General features: G+C 44.6%; 1 protein-coding gene across 2 annotated transcripts in view; it reads left to right on the top strand.

The window, feature by feature from the left end:
- Positions 1 to 20269, top strand: part of LOC140210751 (fatty acyl-CoA hydrolase precursor, medium chain-like) — a 95786-nt gene that overhangs the window by 2016 nt on the left and 73501 nt on the right. For both annotated transcript variants that reach the window (XM_072279991.1, XM_072279992.1), the window contains exons 2-3: positions 2121 to 2325; positions 11927 to 12068. In XM_072279991.1, coding sequence (XP_072136092.1) covers positions 2121 to 2325; positions 11927 to 12068 — 347 coding nt within the window. The remainder of the gene's footprint in view (positions 1 to 2120; positions 2326 to 11926; positions 12069 to 20269) is intronic.

Here is a 20269-nt window from a genome sequence, read left to right on the forward strand (position 1 = left end):
TGAAGACACCATCTGGGTGCTTGCTTTTGTGGAGAGCTGTTGAAACTGTAAAGTTCTCCCAGGGTGTCCTTGGCGTTTGCGCTCAGGGGGCAGGATGAAGGCGGCGGTGATGAACACAGCAGTAAGCTCCCTGAGCAGGCACGTCTCCTGGTCAAGAGGGATCTCTGCTGGTAAAGTGGGATGTCTCCTGGTCAGGAGTGATCTCTGCTGGTAAAGTGGGATGTCTCCTGGTAAAGACCGATCTCTCTGTTTACTTGGCTCGGATGAAGGTTTATTTCCTAACGCACAAGATTGCAAAATCACTGCTCGGCAGTTCTGCACTTTCTCTTGTTTCACGAAGGCCTAAAGTTGTTCCTGGCAAAAGTTCAGCATGTTTTGTTTTGTGACAGCAGTACATTGCAATGCATAATAATTTTTAAAATTAATTACAATAATATATATAATTAAATTAAGCGAGTGGTGTAAAAGGAGAATAAAACAAGTAAAAGTAGTGAGGTAGTGTTCATGGGTTCATTTTTCATTCAGGACCTGATGGCGGAGGGGAAGAATTTGTCACTGAAGTGTTGAGTGTTTCTTTGGGCTCCTGTCCCCGCTCCCTGATGGCACGGGAGAAGAAGACATGTCTCACTCCGTGATTTCAAAAGCCTCCTGCAAATGAAGTGTGGAGACGTGGCCTTTCCATCTCGCGTTTCCAGACTTCTGTTACCGAAAGTTTGTGAAATCACTTCCTGAAATATTTAACGGATCTAGCAGGGTGCACTCACCATCACGGGGAAAGCAGATTGCGACGTCAAATTTTTAGAAGGTTCTCCAATAGTTACAGGAGAAATCAAGGATTGGTTTCAATCTATTTCAGGAGACCAGTTACTATTTCAGAGTCCCGGGAGTTTGCCGGCACAATTGTCCAAAAGTCACCCCATGCTTTTCCTTCTTTGTGTAAAGGTGAATTTCCTTCTGTGAGAACAAACTCTCACCTCAACTCTGAACTTTCATCAACTCGTGTTCTCTGTCTGTGTCGATCTACCTATCTTTCTATATGCAGTTTGTCTTTTGCTCATTGGTTGTTTTTGTCTTTGAGTGTCGTTTTTCATTGATTTTATTGTGTTTCTCTGTTGTAATGTGAATGCCCCTAAGGGTAGAATATGACAGCTCTGATAATAAATTTACTTTGAACTATGAAATTAACTTTGTAGATCAAAACACACTGATTCAAAAATTTGGAAACTGGCTTCTGTAGCATACGACTGAGCAGAACAAAAACGTTACCCATAGGACACCATTGTTGTTCTTGTCCCACCGATACTGTACGTGACAGATACGTTTCACTGTGGAAGTTCAGAAGCATGTTGACGGGAACGCTGGGAGAATGAGGTCAGATGTGAAGATATTTGCGTTCTGTCCAGGATGGAGAGCGAATGACTTATTCTATTCTTAGCATTTCAGATTCAAGTTTACCGTCAGCAGACTCGACGGGCTGAATGGCCTAATTCTGCTCCTAATTCTTATGGTCCGATAGGATAAATGCCGTAAAAATTTGATTTCTCCCAGCAGTACAGTACATCACAAATGTGACACTTATAAATCACATCAACTTAACATAAATTACACATACACAACATAATATACAAAAACATACTTTACGAGGATATGTCTTATGAGGAAAGGTTAAGTAAGCTGAAGCTTTTCCCTTCGGAATGAAGGAGGATGAGAGGTGACGTGATAGAGGTGTACAAGATGATTTTTTAAAAATTTATTTTTTCTCTCTCTCCTTTTTCTCCCTCTGTTCCTCTCACCATACTCCTTGCCCATCCTTTAGGCTTCCCCCCTCCCCTTTCTTTCTCCCAGGCCTCCCATCCCATGATCGTCTCATATCCTTTTTGCTAATCAACTTTCCAGATCTTAGCTCCATCCCTCCCCCTCCCACTTTCAAAGCTCTTACTACCTCTTCTTTCAGTTAGTCCTGACGAAGGGTCTCGGCCCGAAAAGTCGACTGTACCTCTTCCTAGAAATGCTGCCTGGCCTGCTGCGTTCACCAGCAACTTTTGTGTGTTGGTACAAGATGATATTGGGCATAGGGCAGCCAGAGCGTGAGTCACTAACCCTGTCCTGGTCTCTCTCAGACGTAGATGATGGACCTCCAATTGTCGTCACCAAGTACGGAGCCCTGGAAGGGAAGCAGGTGTCGGTGAAGGGAACAGCCAAGCCCGTCTATAACTACCTCAGTATCCCTTTTGTGAAGCCGCCAGTCGGTCCCTTGAGGTTCTCCGTCCCGCAGACTCCAGAGACGTGGACTGGAACACGGAAAGCAACGACCTTCGCTCCAGGGTAAAAATTGCGGATCAGCTTTATTTGTCAGATGCGCATCGAAACATGCAGTGATATGTGTTGTTCACAGTAAATTAAATCAGCGAGGATTGTGCTTGGGGCTTCCTGCAAGTATCGCCATGCTTCTGCCGGCAAAATAGCATGTCCACAACTTACTAACCCTAACCAGTATGTCTTCAGAACAACTACAGCTTACTAACCTTAACCAGTACGTCTTCAGGATGACCACAACTTACTAACCCTAACCAGTACGTCTTCAAAATGACCACAGCTCACTAACCCTAACCAGTACGTCTTCAGAATGTGGGAGGGAACTGGGCCACCCAGCGGAAACCCACGCAGTCACAAGGAGAACGTACAAACTCCCTACAGTGGCGCGAATTGAACCCTGGTCTTACAGTTGGCATTGTAAAGCATAAACACAAAATAATCTGCAGATGCTGGAGTCAAAGCAACACTCACAACACGCTGGAGGAACTCAACAGGTCCGGCAGCATCCGTGGAAAAGATCGGTCATTGTTTCAGGCCGGATCCCTTTATCAGGACTGAAGAGGGAAGGGGCAGGGGCCCTGTAAAGAAGGTGGTGGGAGGGTGGGAAAGAGAAGGCTGGTAGGTTCCAGGTGAAAAACTAGTAAGGGGAAAGATAAAGGGGTGGGGGAGGGGAGGCAGGGAGGTGATAGGCAGGAAAGGTGAAGAAAGAATAGGGGAAAACACAATGGGTAGTAGGAGGAGGGGGAACCATGAGGGAGGTGATAGGCAGCTGGGGGAGGGGGCAGAGTGACATAGAGTTAGGGGAAGGGAGGGGGAGGGAATTACCGGAAGTTGGAGAATTCTATGTTCATACCAAGGGGCTGGAGACTACCTAGACGGTACTGTATATGAGGTGTTGCTCCTCCAACCTGAGTTTAGCCTCATCATGGCAGTAGAGGAGGCCATGTATGGACATATCTGAATGGGAGTGGGAAGCAGAGTTGAAGTGGGTGGCTACTGGGAGATCCTGTCGGTTTTGGCAGACGGAGCAGAAGTGCTCGACCAAGATTTCCCCCCACCTTCTTTATAGGGCCTCTGCCCCTTGCCTCTGCCCCTTCCCTCTGCAGTCCTGATGAAGGGTTCCGGCCCGAAACGTCGACCGATCTTTTGCACGGATGCTGCCTGACCTGCTGAGTTCCTCCAGCATGTTGTGAGTGTGGCATTGTAAAGCGTTGTAATAACCACCCGCTGTCAAGGTTGGCGGCAGTAGAAATGGCCCGTCATTGCCAACTCTTGCCATGAAAGCTCACCAACACCTCTACTTCCTCTGGGAGCTAAAGACATTTGGCAAGTCAATGTCGACCCCCACCAATTTTTTATTGGTGCACCACAGAGAGCATTCTGTCTGGATGTATCACAGCTTGGTGTGGCAACTGATGTGCCCGTAACCGCAAGAAACTGCAGAGTTGTGGACACTGCTCAGCACACCCAGTGGGAATCAGGTGATAAGATGGGATCTTGGCCTCACAATCTACCTCATTGTGACCTTCCACCTTATTGTCTGCCTACACTGCTCTTCCTCTGTAACTGTAGCTCTTTATTCTGCATTGTTATTGTTTTACCTTATTCTACCCCAATGCACTGTGCAATGATCCGATCAGAATGAGCTTTTCCCCAGGGCCCAAGTGGCTAATACAAGGGGCGTAATTTTAATGTGATTGGCGGAAAGTGTCAGGGGATGTCAGAGCTAGATTTCTTTAAGAGTGGTGTGCACATGGTACGTGCTGCCAAGGGTGGTGGTAAAGGCATATGTATTGAAGATATTTAAGAATCTCCTAAATAGGTGCATAAATAAAAGAAAAATCATGGGCCATGTTGTTGGGGGGGGGGGTTAGTGTTTGTTTGATCTTGGACTAGATTAAAAGATCAGCACAATATCACAGGCTGAAAGGCCTGTGCTGTATTGTTCTGTTCTATGTTCTAAAAGTATGCACAAAAAGACCACAGGAAGAGGGTTTGGCTGGTCGGTCTTTTGAGTCTGTTCCGCCAATCCATCAGGTCAGATTTATTGCCTTCTCCCCGTAACATTTGACCCATAACAAAGGGAATAACATGTTTTCGTGATTTATTCATGGATAATTGTCTCATATCTTTTGAACAGTTGTCTAATAAATATAATTTGCCTAGATCACATTTTTTCATATATTTACAGATTAGAAACTTTTTGAATGTTATTTTACCGATATCACATCAAACTGAAATTACAGAAAAAATTTTAGGTTTAAACCCTTATCAGAAGAGTTTAATAGTAATTATTCATGATTTAATTATGAAAATATGTCTAGGTACATCTAATAAAATTAAGGGTGAATGGGAAAGAGAACTTCAGGTATCTTTACCTATAGGGAAATGGGAGAAAGTTCTCCAACTAGTTAACACTTCTTCAATGTGTGCTAGACAGGCTTTCATACAACTTAAGGTGGTTCATAGGGCCCATATGTCTAAGGATAAGTTAGCTCATTTTTATTGCCATATAAATCCTGTCTGTGACAGATGTAATTCTGAGGTAGCTTCCTTGACACATATGTTCTGGTCTTGCTCTCTTTTGGAAAAATATTGGAAAGACATTTTTGATATTATTTCGCAAACACGAGGAAATCTGCAGATGCTGGAATTTCAAGCAACACACTTAAAAATTGCTGGTGAACGCAGCAGGCCAGGCAGCATCTATAGGAAGAGGTACAGTCGATGTTTCAGGCCGAGACCCTTCATCAGGAGTAGCTGAAAGAAGAGATAGTAAGAGATTTGAAAGTGGGAGGGGGAGGGGGAGATCCAAAATGATAGGAGAAGACAGGAGGGGGAGGGATGGAACCAAGAGCTGGACAGGTGAGTGGCAAAAGGGATACGAGAGGATCATGGGACGGGAGGCCTATGGAGAAAGAAAGAGGGGGGAAGCCCAGAGGATGGGCAAGGAGTATAGTGAGAGGGACAGAGGGAGAAAAAGGAGAGAGAGAGAGAGGAAAAAAATAATAATAAATAAATAAATAAACAAACAAACAAAGAATGGATGGGGTACGAAGGGGAGGTAAAAAGGGGCATTAACGGAAGTTAGAGAAGTCAGTGTTCATGCCATCAGGTTGGAGGATACCCAGACGGAATATAAGATGTTGTTCCTTCAACCTGAGTATGGCTTCATCTTTACAGTAGAGGAGGCCGTGGATAGACATATCAGAATGGGAATGGGATGTGGAATTAAATGTGTGGCCACTGGGCGATCCTGCTTTCCCTGGCGGACAGAGCGTAGATGTTCAGCAAAACGATCTCCCAGTCTGCGTCGGGTCTCACCAATATATAGAAGGCCACATCAGGAGCACCGGATGCAGTATATCACTCCAGCCAACTCACAGGTGAAGTGTCGCCTCACCTGGAGGGACTGTCTGGGGCCCTGAATGGTGGTGAGGGAGGAAATGTAAGGGCATGTGTAGCACTTGTTCCGCTTATAAGGATAAGTGCCAGGAGGGAAATCAGTGGGGAGGGATGGGGGGGGACGAGTGGACAAGGGAGTCGCGTAAGGAGCGATCCCTGCGGAAAGCGGGGGGGGAGGGAAAGATGTGCTTAGTGGTGGGATCCCGTTGGAGGTGGCGGAAGTTACGGATATTATTTCAGTAGTTTTGCGTATTGATTTACAACCTCATCTGATTACTGCAACTTTTGGATTACCAGTGATAGACTCTAGTCATTTATCCCCTTCAGCTTGTCATTTGTTTGCATTTGTTACATTAATAGCCAGAAGATCCATTTTATTTAAGTGGAAAGATTCTAATCGCCCTACTTCATTTAAATGGTTTTCCAAAACTATAACATGTTTAAACTTGGAAAAAATTAGGAGTCGTACTATCGATCCTTCGGTTAAATTTGAAGAAACTATGAGGCCATTTATTCAACATTTTAATACGATGTAAGCTGACCTTTTCTGAATCCTTTTCAATAACTTTTTGTTTGCATATAGAGGAGCGGAGTTAATGACAAATCATGATTTTAACCAATGAAACATGGCAGCCCAGTCTTTGTTTTATTTTGTTTTGGTTTTTTTTAGTGTAGGAGGACTTTTTCTTTGTATAAAATTTTCTGAATCTTTTCATGTTCAGTTATTAAGAGATTGGGGGGCTTAAATTACATATGCTGAGGATGTTCTACGAGTCTGTGGTGGCCAGTGCTATCATGTTTGCTGTTGTGTGCTGGGGCAGCAGGCTGAGGGTAGCAGACACCAACAGAATCAACAAACTCATTCGTAAGGCCACTGATGTTGTGGGGATGGAACTGGACTCTCTCACAGTGGTGTCTGAAAAGAGGATGCTGTCTAAGTTGCATGCCATCTTGGTCAATGTTTCCCATCCACTACATAATGTACTGGGTGGGCACAGGAGTACATTCAGCCAGAGACTCATTCCACCGAAATGCAGCACAGAGCGTCATAGGAAGTCATTCCTGCCTGTGGCCATCAAACTTTACAACTCCTCCCTTGGAGGGTCAGACACCCTGAGCCAATAGACTGGTCCTGGACTTACTTCGTAATTTACTGGCATAATTTACATATTACTATTTAACTATTTATGGTTCTATTACTATTTATTATTTATGGTGCAACTGTAACGAAAATCAATTTCCCCCGGGATCAATAAAGTATGACTATGACTATATGTTACTCGGAGTCTGTGTCTGCATATGTTAACCGTTATTAATGTAATCCCGATCTCTTTGTATTATTATCATTATTATGTTTATCAATTTGAAACTTAATAAAAAAAGATTGAGAAAGAAGGAACCCAGGTTTCTCAACCAGGGTTCTGCGGGAATCCAGGGTTCCATGAGAGGTTGCTCAAGGTTCCGCGAGAGATTGTGATTAAAAAAAAACGTCGTTTTTTTAAAATTCGTGCATCACGCAATACTAGCGCTTGAAGTGGTCGGCAGTGACTGATTAGCCCCCTTAACAAGCTCACCCACTAACTTATGGGAATGAAGAAAGTTTACTCATGTAGCATAAAGTTGGAGGTAAAAGAAAATTTTACGCGCCGCGACTCAGCTCCTGACCTGCCACTTTGCTGTTGTTGTAAACATTGCAAAGGGTGGATTGTGTAGGTTTGAAGTGAATTGCCTTGTGAGGTTTTCGTGCTTTTTGTAGTTTTGTCGTTTAGTTATTTATAATGCCGTTTTAAAAATATTATATCAACCCCTGCATTTTACAGACATGTCTAGTGGTCCAATGTCTAATGGTACAATCTTCTGGGTCATTAGCTAGTGCAACAACGGGGAAAGTCCTCCCTCACAACGAGAGCTACTTATCAATGTGATTTACGTGGACCGTTGATCCGACCTGCCTGATTCCAATGTGCCTAGTCTGTGGCAAACAGCTTACAAATGGCTCCAACAATATGAAAAGACACTAAACAGTAAATCACAGCCATATGATACGTAAAAGTGCTGATCATTTTAAACGGCTATTGGAATCTCAAAACCGAGTAAAGCTTTTGTTAATAAAGTCACAGTCAATAAGAAGTCTCAGGAAGCAAGTTGTTTAGTAGCAGAACTTATTACCCAGAAAAGGAAAAGTCACACAGTTGATGAGAACCTAATAATGGCAGCAAGTAAAGTTATAGTGGTTAAAATGCTAGGATAAGATGCAAAACGAGAAACTGAAAAGGTTTCATGCCCAATCATGTTGGTGGCTGTTCTTGGCTTGTGAAGATCAAGAGGGAAGATGAGTCCTCAGGAGTGATGGCAAGATTGTTGATGACTGTAGAGGCCAGTTCTTGATCTGCAGGCTCTAGAACAGTAGAGACACGGGAAAAGTTGAGATGCGGGTGCTTGGGTAGTAGGATCCTTCCTAAAATCCTCTTCTCTTCGGAAGTCTCTCCCCTGGATTGCTCAAATTCCTGGCTGCTCCCTGGATCAGCATTCTCCAGCGGACTGTGTCACAAGCAAGCTGCTGCCTCTCATTGCCCTCAATATCTGCCTGAGAGAGCTGCTGCTTAAGTAGGTCTTTGTACTCTTGTGCGGGATACCACCATCTCCCTTGTACTGAGAGAGTTCTCAGCAGAGTACTGCTTTCGTAACCTGGAGTTGTTCATGCGAGACACGTGGCCAGGCAAGCGGAGTTGCCTGAGCAGTGAAGCGGCTTCAATGCTTGGGAGTTGAGCCTTCACCAGGACCTCGTTGTTTGTCGTCGTCGTCATCATAGTCGTAGTCATAGTCGTCATACTTTATTGATCCCGGGGGAAATTGGGGGCAAACTCCTGCCGGCTGATACCCATGATGGAGCGGAGAGATGACCTGATAGAGGGGTATAAGATAATGCGAGGCATTGATCGTGTGGATAGTCAGAGGCTTTTTCCCAGGGCTGAAATGGCTAACACGAGAGGGCACAGTTTTAAGGTGCTTGGAAGTAGGTACAGAGGAGATGTCAGGGGTAAGTTTTTTATGCAGAGAGTGATGAGTGCGTGGAATGGACCATCGGTGACTGCGGTGGAGGTGGATATGATAGGGTCTTTTAAGAGACTCCTGGACAGGTACATGGAGCTCAGAAAAATAGAGGGCTATGGGTAACCCTAGTTAATTTCTAAAGTAAGTACATGTTGGGCACAGCATTGTGGGCTGAAGGGTCTGTATTGTGTTGTAGGTTTTCTATGTTTCTATGTTAATTCTACCGAGCCTATCTTTAGAAAAATGAAATCCCATTTTGGCTTAAGCCAGTTATTTAACAGAAATTTATGATGTTTGCCTTATGAGTTTTTAAAATTTATGAAAGATTAATTTTAAGCAAGGTAAGCTAAGCTTAACTACCTGCTTTCAAGAAAGCTTGGCTAAAAATTTATTCTCTACTCAAAAGAGCATTGACAATTATTTTTGGATGATTATATCTGCAACTTACTGATCACACTAACGCACCATGGGCTGTAGATATAATAATGTTTGCGCAGGGGTTCCCTGAGAGGTGAAAATTATTTCAAGAGTTCCTTCAAGGTAAAATATGGTGAGAAAGGCTGCCCTAACGTATCAATTTCCACATTAAATGTACACAATGACTTGGCCTCCAGAACTGTCTGTGGCAATGAATTGATCGAGAAAATAGCCGTGATTCCCTTTGTCTATTTGGGACACTGTACCACTTAATTGGGACAGGAGACTGTTGCCTACAGTTTCTAACTAGCTTCAGTTGTGTCCACTTGTTAGACAGTACGCTGTGCTGAGAGAGAACCATTTTTAAGTAGTGTCTGTTTGTGTGCTTGTGTGATGTTATCCATTTGGGCTGACAGATGTTGATTCAAAAAGCAGCAATTTTTGATTTTTTTTTATTGTTTGACTTTATTCAGAAAGGCAATGAAGGCAGTCCATATCTGTACTAGGTATTTCTGCTGATTTTGTTCACTTACTGTCAATCAAAAGAACACGGCAGAGTACACTGGACAAATTCCTCTGTCGATAACTATTAGGAACTAATACAGAGGTTTATAGTACTGTAGTAGTATTGGTAAATTCTGATTTGTTCTGTACTTCACTTGTTACTCAGTTAAATAGGAGTTTGTCTTTGTGTTTTAACTGTTTTAATGAAACTTCAGCTAATTGAGTCAGCCACTTAGTTGGGCCAGAATGTTCTGATGTGTCCCAATTAACTGGAATCCACTGTATTTATTAAGAAAATAAAGACAAACAATAAAACATTCACTAAAAATTAAGTTACGTAGATGCTTATCTAAGTGTGCACATGGACCCTTTATCTGCAGCACATCTCTGACCTTTCCGTGTCACTGATCGCAATCCCAGACCGTGGTGAGCCCCCAAAACAAGAGCGAGTGCTCCCCATGTGCTATATTTAGACTACAGCAGCACTTGGATGCAGGAAGTGGTGCCAGAAGTGTTCTTTAAACAGGCCACTCAAGAACTAACATGGCGGCAGTGGCTTTGGACCAGCAGATGGTGTTAAACGTTCACACTAAAACGAGATAGATTAGAGATCAAGTTCATTTTCACAGCAGGATAGAAGCTGTCCTTGAGCCCGGTGGTAAATGCTTACAGACTTTTGTATCTTCTGCCTGATGGGAGAGGGGGAAAAAGAGAATGCCCAGGGTGGGAGCGGGTCTTTAATTATTTTGTCTTCTTCACCAAGGCAGTGGGAAGTGTAGACAATGTCCATGCAGGGGAGGTCGGTTCCTGTGAAGTGCACAGCTGGGTCCAATACTCTCTGCCGTTACCATATGAAGCTGAGATGCATCTGGAGAGGATGCCTCTATGATGCTCCAATAAATATTGGTGAGGGTCAAAGGGGTCATGCCGAGTAGTAGCAAAGGACGTGAAGAGGGGTAGTGACACACCTACTGAGATTCCAGAATACGGGATTCAACAGGGAACAAGCTGGGGGATACCCAGTGCCAATTTGTGCACAGCAAACCCCAGCAACGTTGAAAATAAATTTATTATCAACGTACATCTATGTCACCATAAGGAACCCCGAGATTCGCTTTCTTGTGGGCATTCACAGTAGAAAAGAAATAGAAACAAATCAGTGAAAATCTACAAGAACTGATATTCAAAAGAAGGCAAACTGTGCAACTACAAAATTAAACTAAAAATAATAATAGATAAGGACATAAATATTGCAGAGAACATGAGTTGTCAAGTTGTTGAAAGTGAGTCCATAGTTTGTGGAGTCAGATCAGAGTTGAGGTGAGTGAAGTTATCCACACCAGTTCAGGAGCCTGGTGGGGTAGGGAATAATTTCCCAGTCCTCAGGCTCTGTACCTCCTCCTGACAACAGAGATGAGATCACGGCCTGTTACTGTGTCCATGGAAGGGAGGCTGCTTTCTTTGATGTACTAGTGTGTCCACAGCTCCGCAGTTCCTTGCGGTCTCAGGCAGAGCAGTTGCCATAACCAAGCCGTGATTCATCTGGATAGGATGCTTTCTGTGGGGAAGTGGTGAGGGAAGAGGAGGACTGAGGAGAAAGCAGTGGTAGAAAGGCTTCATTGAAATGGCCAGCCAAGGTTAAAATTATGGCCACAGCTTGACGGCTCCTGGTTATTTGGCAGACTGAATTGAGTTATTCTCTTGTGCTCAGGGTCACTGACCTGCATTTGTACTCAATCCACTCCTCTCTCCCTCTCTCTCCCTCTCTCTCCCTCTCTCTCCCTCTCTCTCCCTCTCTCTCCCTCTCTCTCCCTCTCTCCCTCTCTCCTTCTCTCCCTCTCTCCCTCTCTCCCTCCCTCTCTCCCTCTCTCTCCCTCTCTCTCCCCCTCTCTCCCCCTCTCTCCCCCTCTCCCCCTCTCCCCCTCTCCCCCTCTCCCCCTCTCCCCCTCTCTCCCCCTCTCTCCCCCTCTCTCCCCCTCTCTCCCCCTCTCTCCCCCTCTCTCCCCCTCTCTCCCCCTCTCTCTCCCTCTCTCTCCCTCTCTCCCCCTCTCTCCCCCTCTCTCCCCCTCTCTCCCCCTCTCTCCCCCTCTCTCCCCCTCTCTCCCCCTCTCTCCCCCTCTCTCCCCCTCTCTCCCCCTCTCTCCCCCTCTCTCCCCCTCTCTCCCCCTCTCTCCCCCTCTCTCTCCCTCTCTCTCCCTCTCTCCCTCTCTCTCCCTATCCCTTGTCCCAGATGTCTACAAAGTTCACCTTTGGCAGAGTTCCTGACAGCTATACTCTCAACTACCTCAGGACCAGAAACGTACAGTGAGGATTGCCTGTACCTGAATGTGTACACGCCTGTCCAGCCCACTGACACCAAGACCAAGCTTTCTGTGAGTACTGTATGGGGTTAGTGATGCTGTTGGGTTCACTGACTGTGAATTCCTAAACTCAAACGAAGATTTTATGTTCTATCCGATATAAATAGCAATGGGTACCCTCACTAAAGGGAGGTTACACTGTGACTATCCAATCTACAAAGACGAGTCCACTTCCTGTTTATTCTCCGCACTGATTTCAGCGTCAATACCCACTATTGGAATGGTGGGTCCCCTCACCCTACCAATGAGAAGATACTTACAGCTAACAAAATAGCTTAAAGCACATTACATTTATTTTCAGTGACACGTGTTTAAGTTCAGACAACGTACTTCAAACACATTTAAAACTCAGGATTTCTGTCTTGTAACTGGGTTAAGGGTGAAAGGTGATAAGTTTAAGGGGAACACGAGGGGAAACTTCTTCACAGAAAGTGGTGAGGGTCTTGAATGAGCTCCCAGTGCAAGTGGTGGATATGCTTTTGATTTCAATGAACAAGATAAGTTTGGGTAGGTACATGGATGGGACAGGTATGGAGGGCTATGGTCCAGGTGCAAGTCGATGGGACGAGGTGGTTTAAATGGTTCAGCATGGAGTAGATGGGCCAAAGGGCCTCGTTCTGTGCTGTACTTTTCTACGACTGTAAAAGACGTTCAAAGTACAAACCATTTCATAAACACAATGGATTTCCAAAACACAAACACAATTCCAATAAACTAAAAAGACACACTAACAATGCAGGTGAACCAGTCATCCATTGCAGAAATTGAAGGCAGAGGAATAGACTCTTATTCACTCTGTGTTTCTTTCATGCTTCTTGATGTTCCTTAATTCACTCCAAATCAGCCTGGACTGCTCTCTCCTTTCATACTGTTTCATTGCTACTTGGGTGACCTCACACACATGATATTCTTTCAGATACCCCTTTACACAAACTGTCTAAAAGCTACCGGTTACCGACAAGAAATGCTGTGAAGCTAACTCCATGAAAGTGCACACCTTCCAACTTAATAATACATCAGTTATTGATGTGCTAAGTGATTGTCCCCGTCTGGTCTGCAAGTTTCCTGGAATTAAGCAACTTGGCCAACATTGTCTGTTAGATAAAAGTCAAATTAAATATGCCATTGTCTTACACTGCACCTCTTCAGCAAAAAGGCAGGTGCAACACATACACTCACACACACACAGACACTCAGACTTACAAAGATAGAAACACACATACGTACCCAGAAACAAAAACACACACACACACACACACACACACACACACACACACACACACACACACACACGATATGAAGATAAGTAGAGGGATCTATATAGAAACATAGAAAGCCTACAGCACAGTACAGGCCCTTTGGCCCACAACGCTGTGCCAAGCATGTAGTTACTTTAGAAATTACCGAGGGTTACCCATAGCCCTCTATTTTTCTAAGCTCCATGTACCTGTCCAGGAGTCTCTTAAAGGACCCTATCATATCTGCCTCCACCACTTCTGCCGGCAGCCCATTCAACACACTCACCACTCTCTGCGTAAAAAACTTACCCCTGACATCTCCTCTATACCTACTTCCAAGCACCTTCAAACTGTGCCCTCTCGTGTTAGCCATTTCAGCCCGAGGAAAAAGCCTCTGACTATCCACACGATCAATGCCTCACATCATCTTATACACCTCTATCAGGTCACCTCTCATCCTCTATCACACTAAGGAGAAAAAGCCAAGTTCACTCAACCTATTCTCATGAGGCATGCTCCCCAATCCAGGCAACATCCTTGTAAACCTCCTCTGCACCCTTTCTATGGCTTCCCACATTCTTCCTATAGTGAGGCGAACAGAACTGAGCACAGTACTCCAAGTGGGGTCTGACCAGGGTCCTATATAGCTGCAACATTAGCTCTCGTCTCTTAAACTCAATCCCCCAATTGATGAAGCCCAGTGCACCACATGCCTTCTTAACCACAGAGTCAACCTGCATAGCAGCTTTGAGTGTCCTGTAGACTTGGACCCCAAGATCCCTCTGATCCTCCACACTGCCAGGAGTCTTACTATTAATGCTATATTCTGTCATCATATTTGACCTATCAAAATGAACCACCTCACACTTATCTGGGTTGTACTCCATCTGCCACTTCTCAGCCCAGTTTTGCATCCTATCGATGTCCCGCAGTAACTTCTGACAGCCCTCCACAGTATCCACAACATCCCCAACCTTCGTGTCATCAGCAAATTTACTAACCCATCCCTCCACTTCCTCATCCAGGTCATTTATAAAAATCACAGAGTAGGGGTTCCAGAATAGATCCCTGAGGCACACCACTGGTCACCGAACTCCATGCAGAATATGACCCATCTACAACTACTCTTTGCCTTCTGTGGGCAAACCAATTCTGGATCCATAAGGCAATGCCCCCTTGGATCCCATGCCTCCTTACTTTCTCAACAAGCCTTGCATGGGGTACCTTATCAAATGCCGTACTGATATCCATATACACTACATCTACTGCTCTACCCTCATCAATGTGTTTAGTCACATCCTCAAAAAATTCAATCGCTCGTAAGGCATGACCTTCCTTTAACAAAGCCACGTTGATTATTCCCAATCATATTATGCCTCTCCAAATGTTCATAAATCCTGCCTCTCAGGATCTTTTCCATCAAGTTACTAACCACTGAAGTAAGACTCACTGCTCTATAATTTCCTGGGCTATCTCTACTTCCTTTCTTGAATAGGGGAATAACATCTGCAACCCTCCAATCCTCCAGAACCTCTCCCATCCCTATTGGTGATGCAAAGCTCATTGAGGTTCAGTAATCTCCTCCTTCACCTCCCAGAGTAGCCTGGGGTACATCTCAATTTCTTAAATGCATTTATTTTAATGCTAGGAGCATTATAAGAAAGGTGGATGAGCTTAAATCATGGATTGATACCTGGAAGTATGATGTGGTAGCTATTAGTGAAACATGTTTACAGGAGGGGTGTGATTGGCAACTAAATATTCCTGGATTTCATTGCTTCAGGTGTGATAGAATCAGAGAGACAAGAGGGGGAGGTGTTGCATTGCTTGTCAGAGAAAATATTACAACGGTGCTCTAGCAGGATAGATTAGAAGGCTCGTCTAGGGAGGCTATTTGGGTGGAATTGAGGAATGAGAAAGGTGTAGTAACACTTATAGGGGTGTATTATAGACCACCAAATGGGGAGCGAGAACTGGAGGAGCAAATTTGTAAGGAGATAGCAGATATTTGTAGGAAACACAAGGTTGTGATTGTGGGAGATTTTAATTTTCCACACATAGGCTGGACTAGACTAGGTTCCACACAAGACTAGTTCCACACGGAAGGTTAGTTAGGAAGGTTCAATCATTAGCTATTAATATTGAAGTAGTAAAATGGATTCAGCAGTGGCTGGTTGGGAGACGCCAGACAGTGTTGGTGGATAACTGTTTGTCCGATTGGAGGCCGGTGACTAGTGTTGTGCCTCAGGGATCTGTACTGGGTCCAATGTTGTTTGTCATATACATTAATGATTTGGGTGATGGGGTGGTAAATTGGATTAGTAAGTATGCAGATGATACTAAGATAGGTGGAGTTGTGGATAATGAACCAGGTTTTCAAAGCTTGCAGAGAGATTTAGGCCAGTTAGAAGAATAGGCTGAAAGATGGCAGATGGCGTTAAATGCTGATAATGTGAGGTGCTACATTTTGGTAGGACTAATCAAAATAGGACATACATGGTAAATGGTAGGGCACTGAAGAATGCAGTAGAACAGAGGGATCTAGGAATAATGGTGCATAGTTCCCTGAAGGTGGAATCTCATCTGGGTAGGATGGTGAAGAAAGCTTTTGGTATGCTGGCCTTTATAAATCAGAGCATTGAGTATAGGAGTTGGGATGTAATGTTGAAATTGTACAAGGCATTGGTAAGGCCAAATTTGGAGTATTGTGTACAGTTCTGGTCACCAAATTATAGGAAAGATGTCAACAAAATAGAGAGAGTACAGAGAAGATTTACTAGAATGTTACCTGGGTTTCATCACCCAAGTTACGGAGAAAGGTTGAACAAGTTGGGTCTTCATTCTTTGGAGCGTAGAAGGTTGAGGGGGGACTTGATAGAGGTATTTAAAATTATGAGAGGGATAGATAGAGTTGACGTGGATAGGCTTTTTCCATTGAGAGTAGGTGAGTTTCAAACAAGAGGACATGAGTTAAGAGTTAAAGGGCAAAAGTTTAGGGTAACACGAGGGGGAACTTCTTTACTCAGAGAGTGGTAGCTGTTTGGAACGAGCTTCCAGCAGAAGTGGTTGAGGCAGGTTCGATGTTCTCATTTAAAGTTAAATTGGATAGCTATATGGACAGGAAAGGAATGGAGGGTTATGGGCTGAGTACAAGTCGGTGGGACTAGGTGAGAATAAGATCTGGCATGGACTAGAAGGGCCGAGATGGCCTGTTTCCATGCTGTAATTGTTCTATGGGTATATGGTTATCTCATCTGGTCCCGCTGACTTATCCAACTTGATGCTTTCCAAAAGCTCCAGTACATCCTCTTTCTTAATATCTACATGCTCAAGCTTTTCAGTCCACTGCAAGTCATCCCTACAATTGCCAAGATTCTTTTCTGTAGTGAATACTGAAGCAAAGAATTTATTAAGTACTTCTGCTATCTCCTCTGGTTTCATACACATTTTTCCACTGTCACACTTGATTGGTTCTATTCTCTCACGTCGTATCCTCTTGCTCTTCACATACTTGTAGAATTCCTTGGGGCTTTCCTTAATCCTGTCCGCCAGGGTCTTCTCATGGCCCCTTCTGGTTCTCCTAATTTCAATCTTAAACTCCTTCCTGCTAGCCTTATAATCTTCAAGATCTCTATCATTACTTAGTTTTTTGAACCTTTTGTAAGCTTTTCTTTTCTTCTTGACTAGAGTTACAACAGCCTTCGTACACCACGGTTGCTGTACCCTTCCATCTTTTCCCTGTCTCATTGGAACATACCTATGCAGAACTCCACACAAATATCCCCTGAACATTTGCCACATTTCTGCCGTACATTTCCCCAATTTATGCTTCCAAGTTCCTGCCTGACAGCCTCATATTTCCCCTCACTCCAATTAAACGCTTTCCTAACTTGTCTGTTCCTATCCCTCTCCAATGCTATGGTAAAGGAGATAGAATTGTGATCACCATCTCCAAAATGCTCTCCCACTGAGAGATCTGATACCTGACCAGGTTCATTTCCCAATACCAGATCAAGTACAGCCTCTCGTCTTATAGGCTAATCTACATATTGTGTCAAGAAACCTTCCTGAGCACACCTGACAAACTCCACGCCATCTAACCCCTTGCTGTAGGGACATGCCAATCAATATTTGGGAAATTAAAATCTCCCACCACGACAACCCTGTTATTATTACACCTTTCCAGAATCTGTCTCCCTATCTGCTTCTCGATGTCCCTGTTACTATTGGGTGGTTTATAAAAAACACCCAGTAGAGTTATTGACCCTTTCCTGTTTCTAACCTCCACCTACAGACACTCCACAGACAATCCCTCAATGTCTTCCTCCTTTTCTGCAGCCATGACACTATCTCTGGTCAACAGTGCCATGCCCCCACCTCTTTTGCCTCCCTCCCTGTCCTTTCTGAAACATCTATAGCCTGTCACTCTAAGTAACCATTCCTGCCCCTGAGCCATCCAAGTCTCTGTAATGGCCACCACATCATAGCTCCAAGTACTGATCCACGCTCTAAGCTGATCCTCTTTGTTCATTATACTCCTTGCATTAAAATAGACACATCTCAAACCATTGGTCTGAGTGCATCCCTTCTCTATCACCTGCCTATCCTCCCTCTCTCACTGTCTACAAGTTTTCTGTATTTGTGAGCCAACCGCCTCTTCCTCCGTCTCTTCAGTTCGGTTCCCAACCCCAGCAATTCTAGTTTAAACTCTCCACAATAGCTGTAGCAAACCTCCCTGCCTGAATATTGGTCCCCCTTGGATTCAAGTGCAACCCATCCTTTTTGTACAGGTCACACCTGCCCCAGAAGAGGTCCTAATGATCCTGAAATCTGAATCCATGCCCCCTGCTCCAATCCTTCAGCCACACATTTATCCTCCACCTCATTGTATTCACTGTCACGTGGCACAGACAGTAATCCTGAGATTGCTACCTTTGAAGTCCTGCTTCTCAGCTTCACTCGTAACTCCCTGTAGCCTGTTTTCAGGACCTCTTCCCTTTTCCTACCTATGTTGTTGGTACCAATATGTACCACAACTTCTGGCTGTTCTCCTTCCCACTTCAGGATATCGTGGATGCGATCAGAAACATCCCAGACCCTGGCACCTGGGAGGCAAACTACCATCTGTGCTTCTTTCCTAAGTCCACAGAATCGCCTGTCTGACCCCTAACTATCACTGCTGCCATCTCCTTCCTTTCCCTACCCTTCTGAGCCTCAGGGCCAAACTCTATGCCAGAGGCACAGCCACTGTTGCTTCCCCCAGGTAGGTCCCCCCCCCCAACGTACCCGAACAGGAGTACTTGTTAAGGGGGACAGCCACAGGGGTACTCTCTAGCATCTGACTCTTGCCCTTCCCTCTCCTGACTGTTATCCACTTATCTGTTCCCCAAGGCCCCGGTGTGACCACTTGCCTATAGCTCCTCTCTATCACCTCCTCACTTTCCCTGACCAGATGAAGGTCATCGAGCTGCATCTCCAGTTCCCTAACGCGGTCCCTAAGGAGCTGCAGTTCAACGCACCTAGTGCAGATGTGGGAGGCTGGGAGTCTCCAGGGCTTCCCACATCTGACACCAAGCACAGAACACTGACCTCACACACATACTTCTTGTCTGTATTCCACACAGGCAACCTACCTAACTCGACCTGTTATCACCAAAGCCCCGTTGAGCCAAAGCCTTCCTACTCTGTCTCCCTCTACTCCGTCACCCACTCCTCTGACACCCGCTCTATAAAGCCGTCTCCTTTGTAGTGCTGAGGAAGAAGTGCGATCACAGCAGGACTTAGACAAATTGGAAGAATAAGTAAAAAAGTGGCAGATGGAACACAGTATTGGGAAATGTATGATAATATATTTTAGTAAAAGGAACAATCATACAGACTATTTTCTAAATGGGGAGAAGGTTCAAACATCAGAGGTGCAGAGGGACTTTGGAGTCCTCATGCAAGACTCCCAGAAGGTTAATTTACAGGTTGGGTCTGTGGTAAAGAAGGCAAATGCAATGTTGGCATTTATTTCAAGGGGAATAGAATATAAAAGCAAGGAGATAATGCTGAGCCTTGATAAGACTCTAGCCAGGCTGTACTTGGTGCATTGTCAACAGTTTTGGGCCCCATATCTCAGAAAGGATGTGTTGTGATTGGAACGAGTCCAGAGGAGGTTCACAAGGATGATTCTGGGAATTAAGCGGTTTACATATGTGGAGTGTTTGGCAGATTTGGGCCTGTACTCACTGGAATTTCGAATAATGCGGGGAAATCTCATTGAACCCTTCCGAATTTTGGAAGAACTGGATATGATGGATATGGAGAGGATATTTCCTGTGGTGGGTGTATCCAGAACTGGAGGGCACAGCCTCAAAATTGAGGGGTGACCTTTCAGAACAGAGGTAAGGAGGATTTTTTTAGGCAGAGGGTGGAGAATCTGTGGAATTCTCTGCCACAGACTGCAGTGGAGGCCAATGTGGATGGGCTACAGCAGCCCAAGACCACAGACATACAAACATTGGCCACTTTATCAGGTACAGGAGGTAACTAATAAAGTGGCCACTGGGTGTATGTTCTTACCAGTCTGTGCGTGGAAAAACTTGCCCCTTGAATTTCAACGTCAATTCATTCTCAAAGCACCTGTCAGTGACCAGACCTTGAGATTCATTTTCTTGCAGGCTTTTACTGAAAAAAAGAAATACACTAGTTTATGAACAACTATACATAAAGGCTGACAAACAACCAATGTTCAGAAGAATACAAACTGTGAAAATAAATATAAATGATACTGAAAATGGGTTGTAGAGTTTGTAGCGCAAACACGAGGAATTCTGCAGATGCTGGAAATTCAAGCAACACACATCAAATTTGCTGGTGAACACAGCAGGCCAGGCAGCATCTCTAGGACGAGGTACAGTTGACGTTTCGGACCGAGACCCTTCGTCAGAACTAACTGAAAGAAAAGCTAGTAAGAGATTTCAAAGTGGGAGG

The sequence above is a fragment of the Mobula birostris genome, chromosome 15 (assembly GCF_030028105.1).
Source record: "Mobula birostris isolate sMobBir1 chromosome 15, sMobBir1.hap1, whole genome shotgun sequence".
Classification (NCBI taxonomy): domain Eukaryota; kingdom Metazoa; phylum Chordata; class Chondrichthyes; order Myliobatiformes; family Myliobatidae; genus Mobula; species Mobula birostris.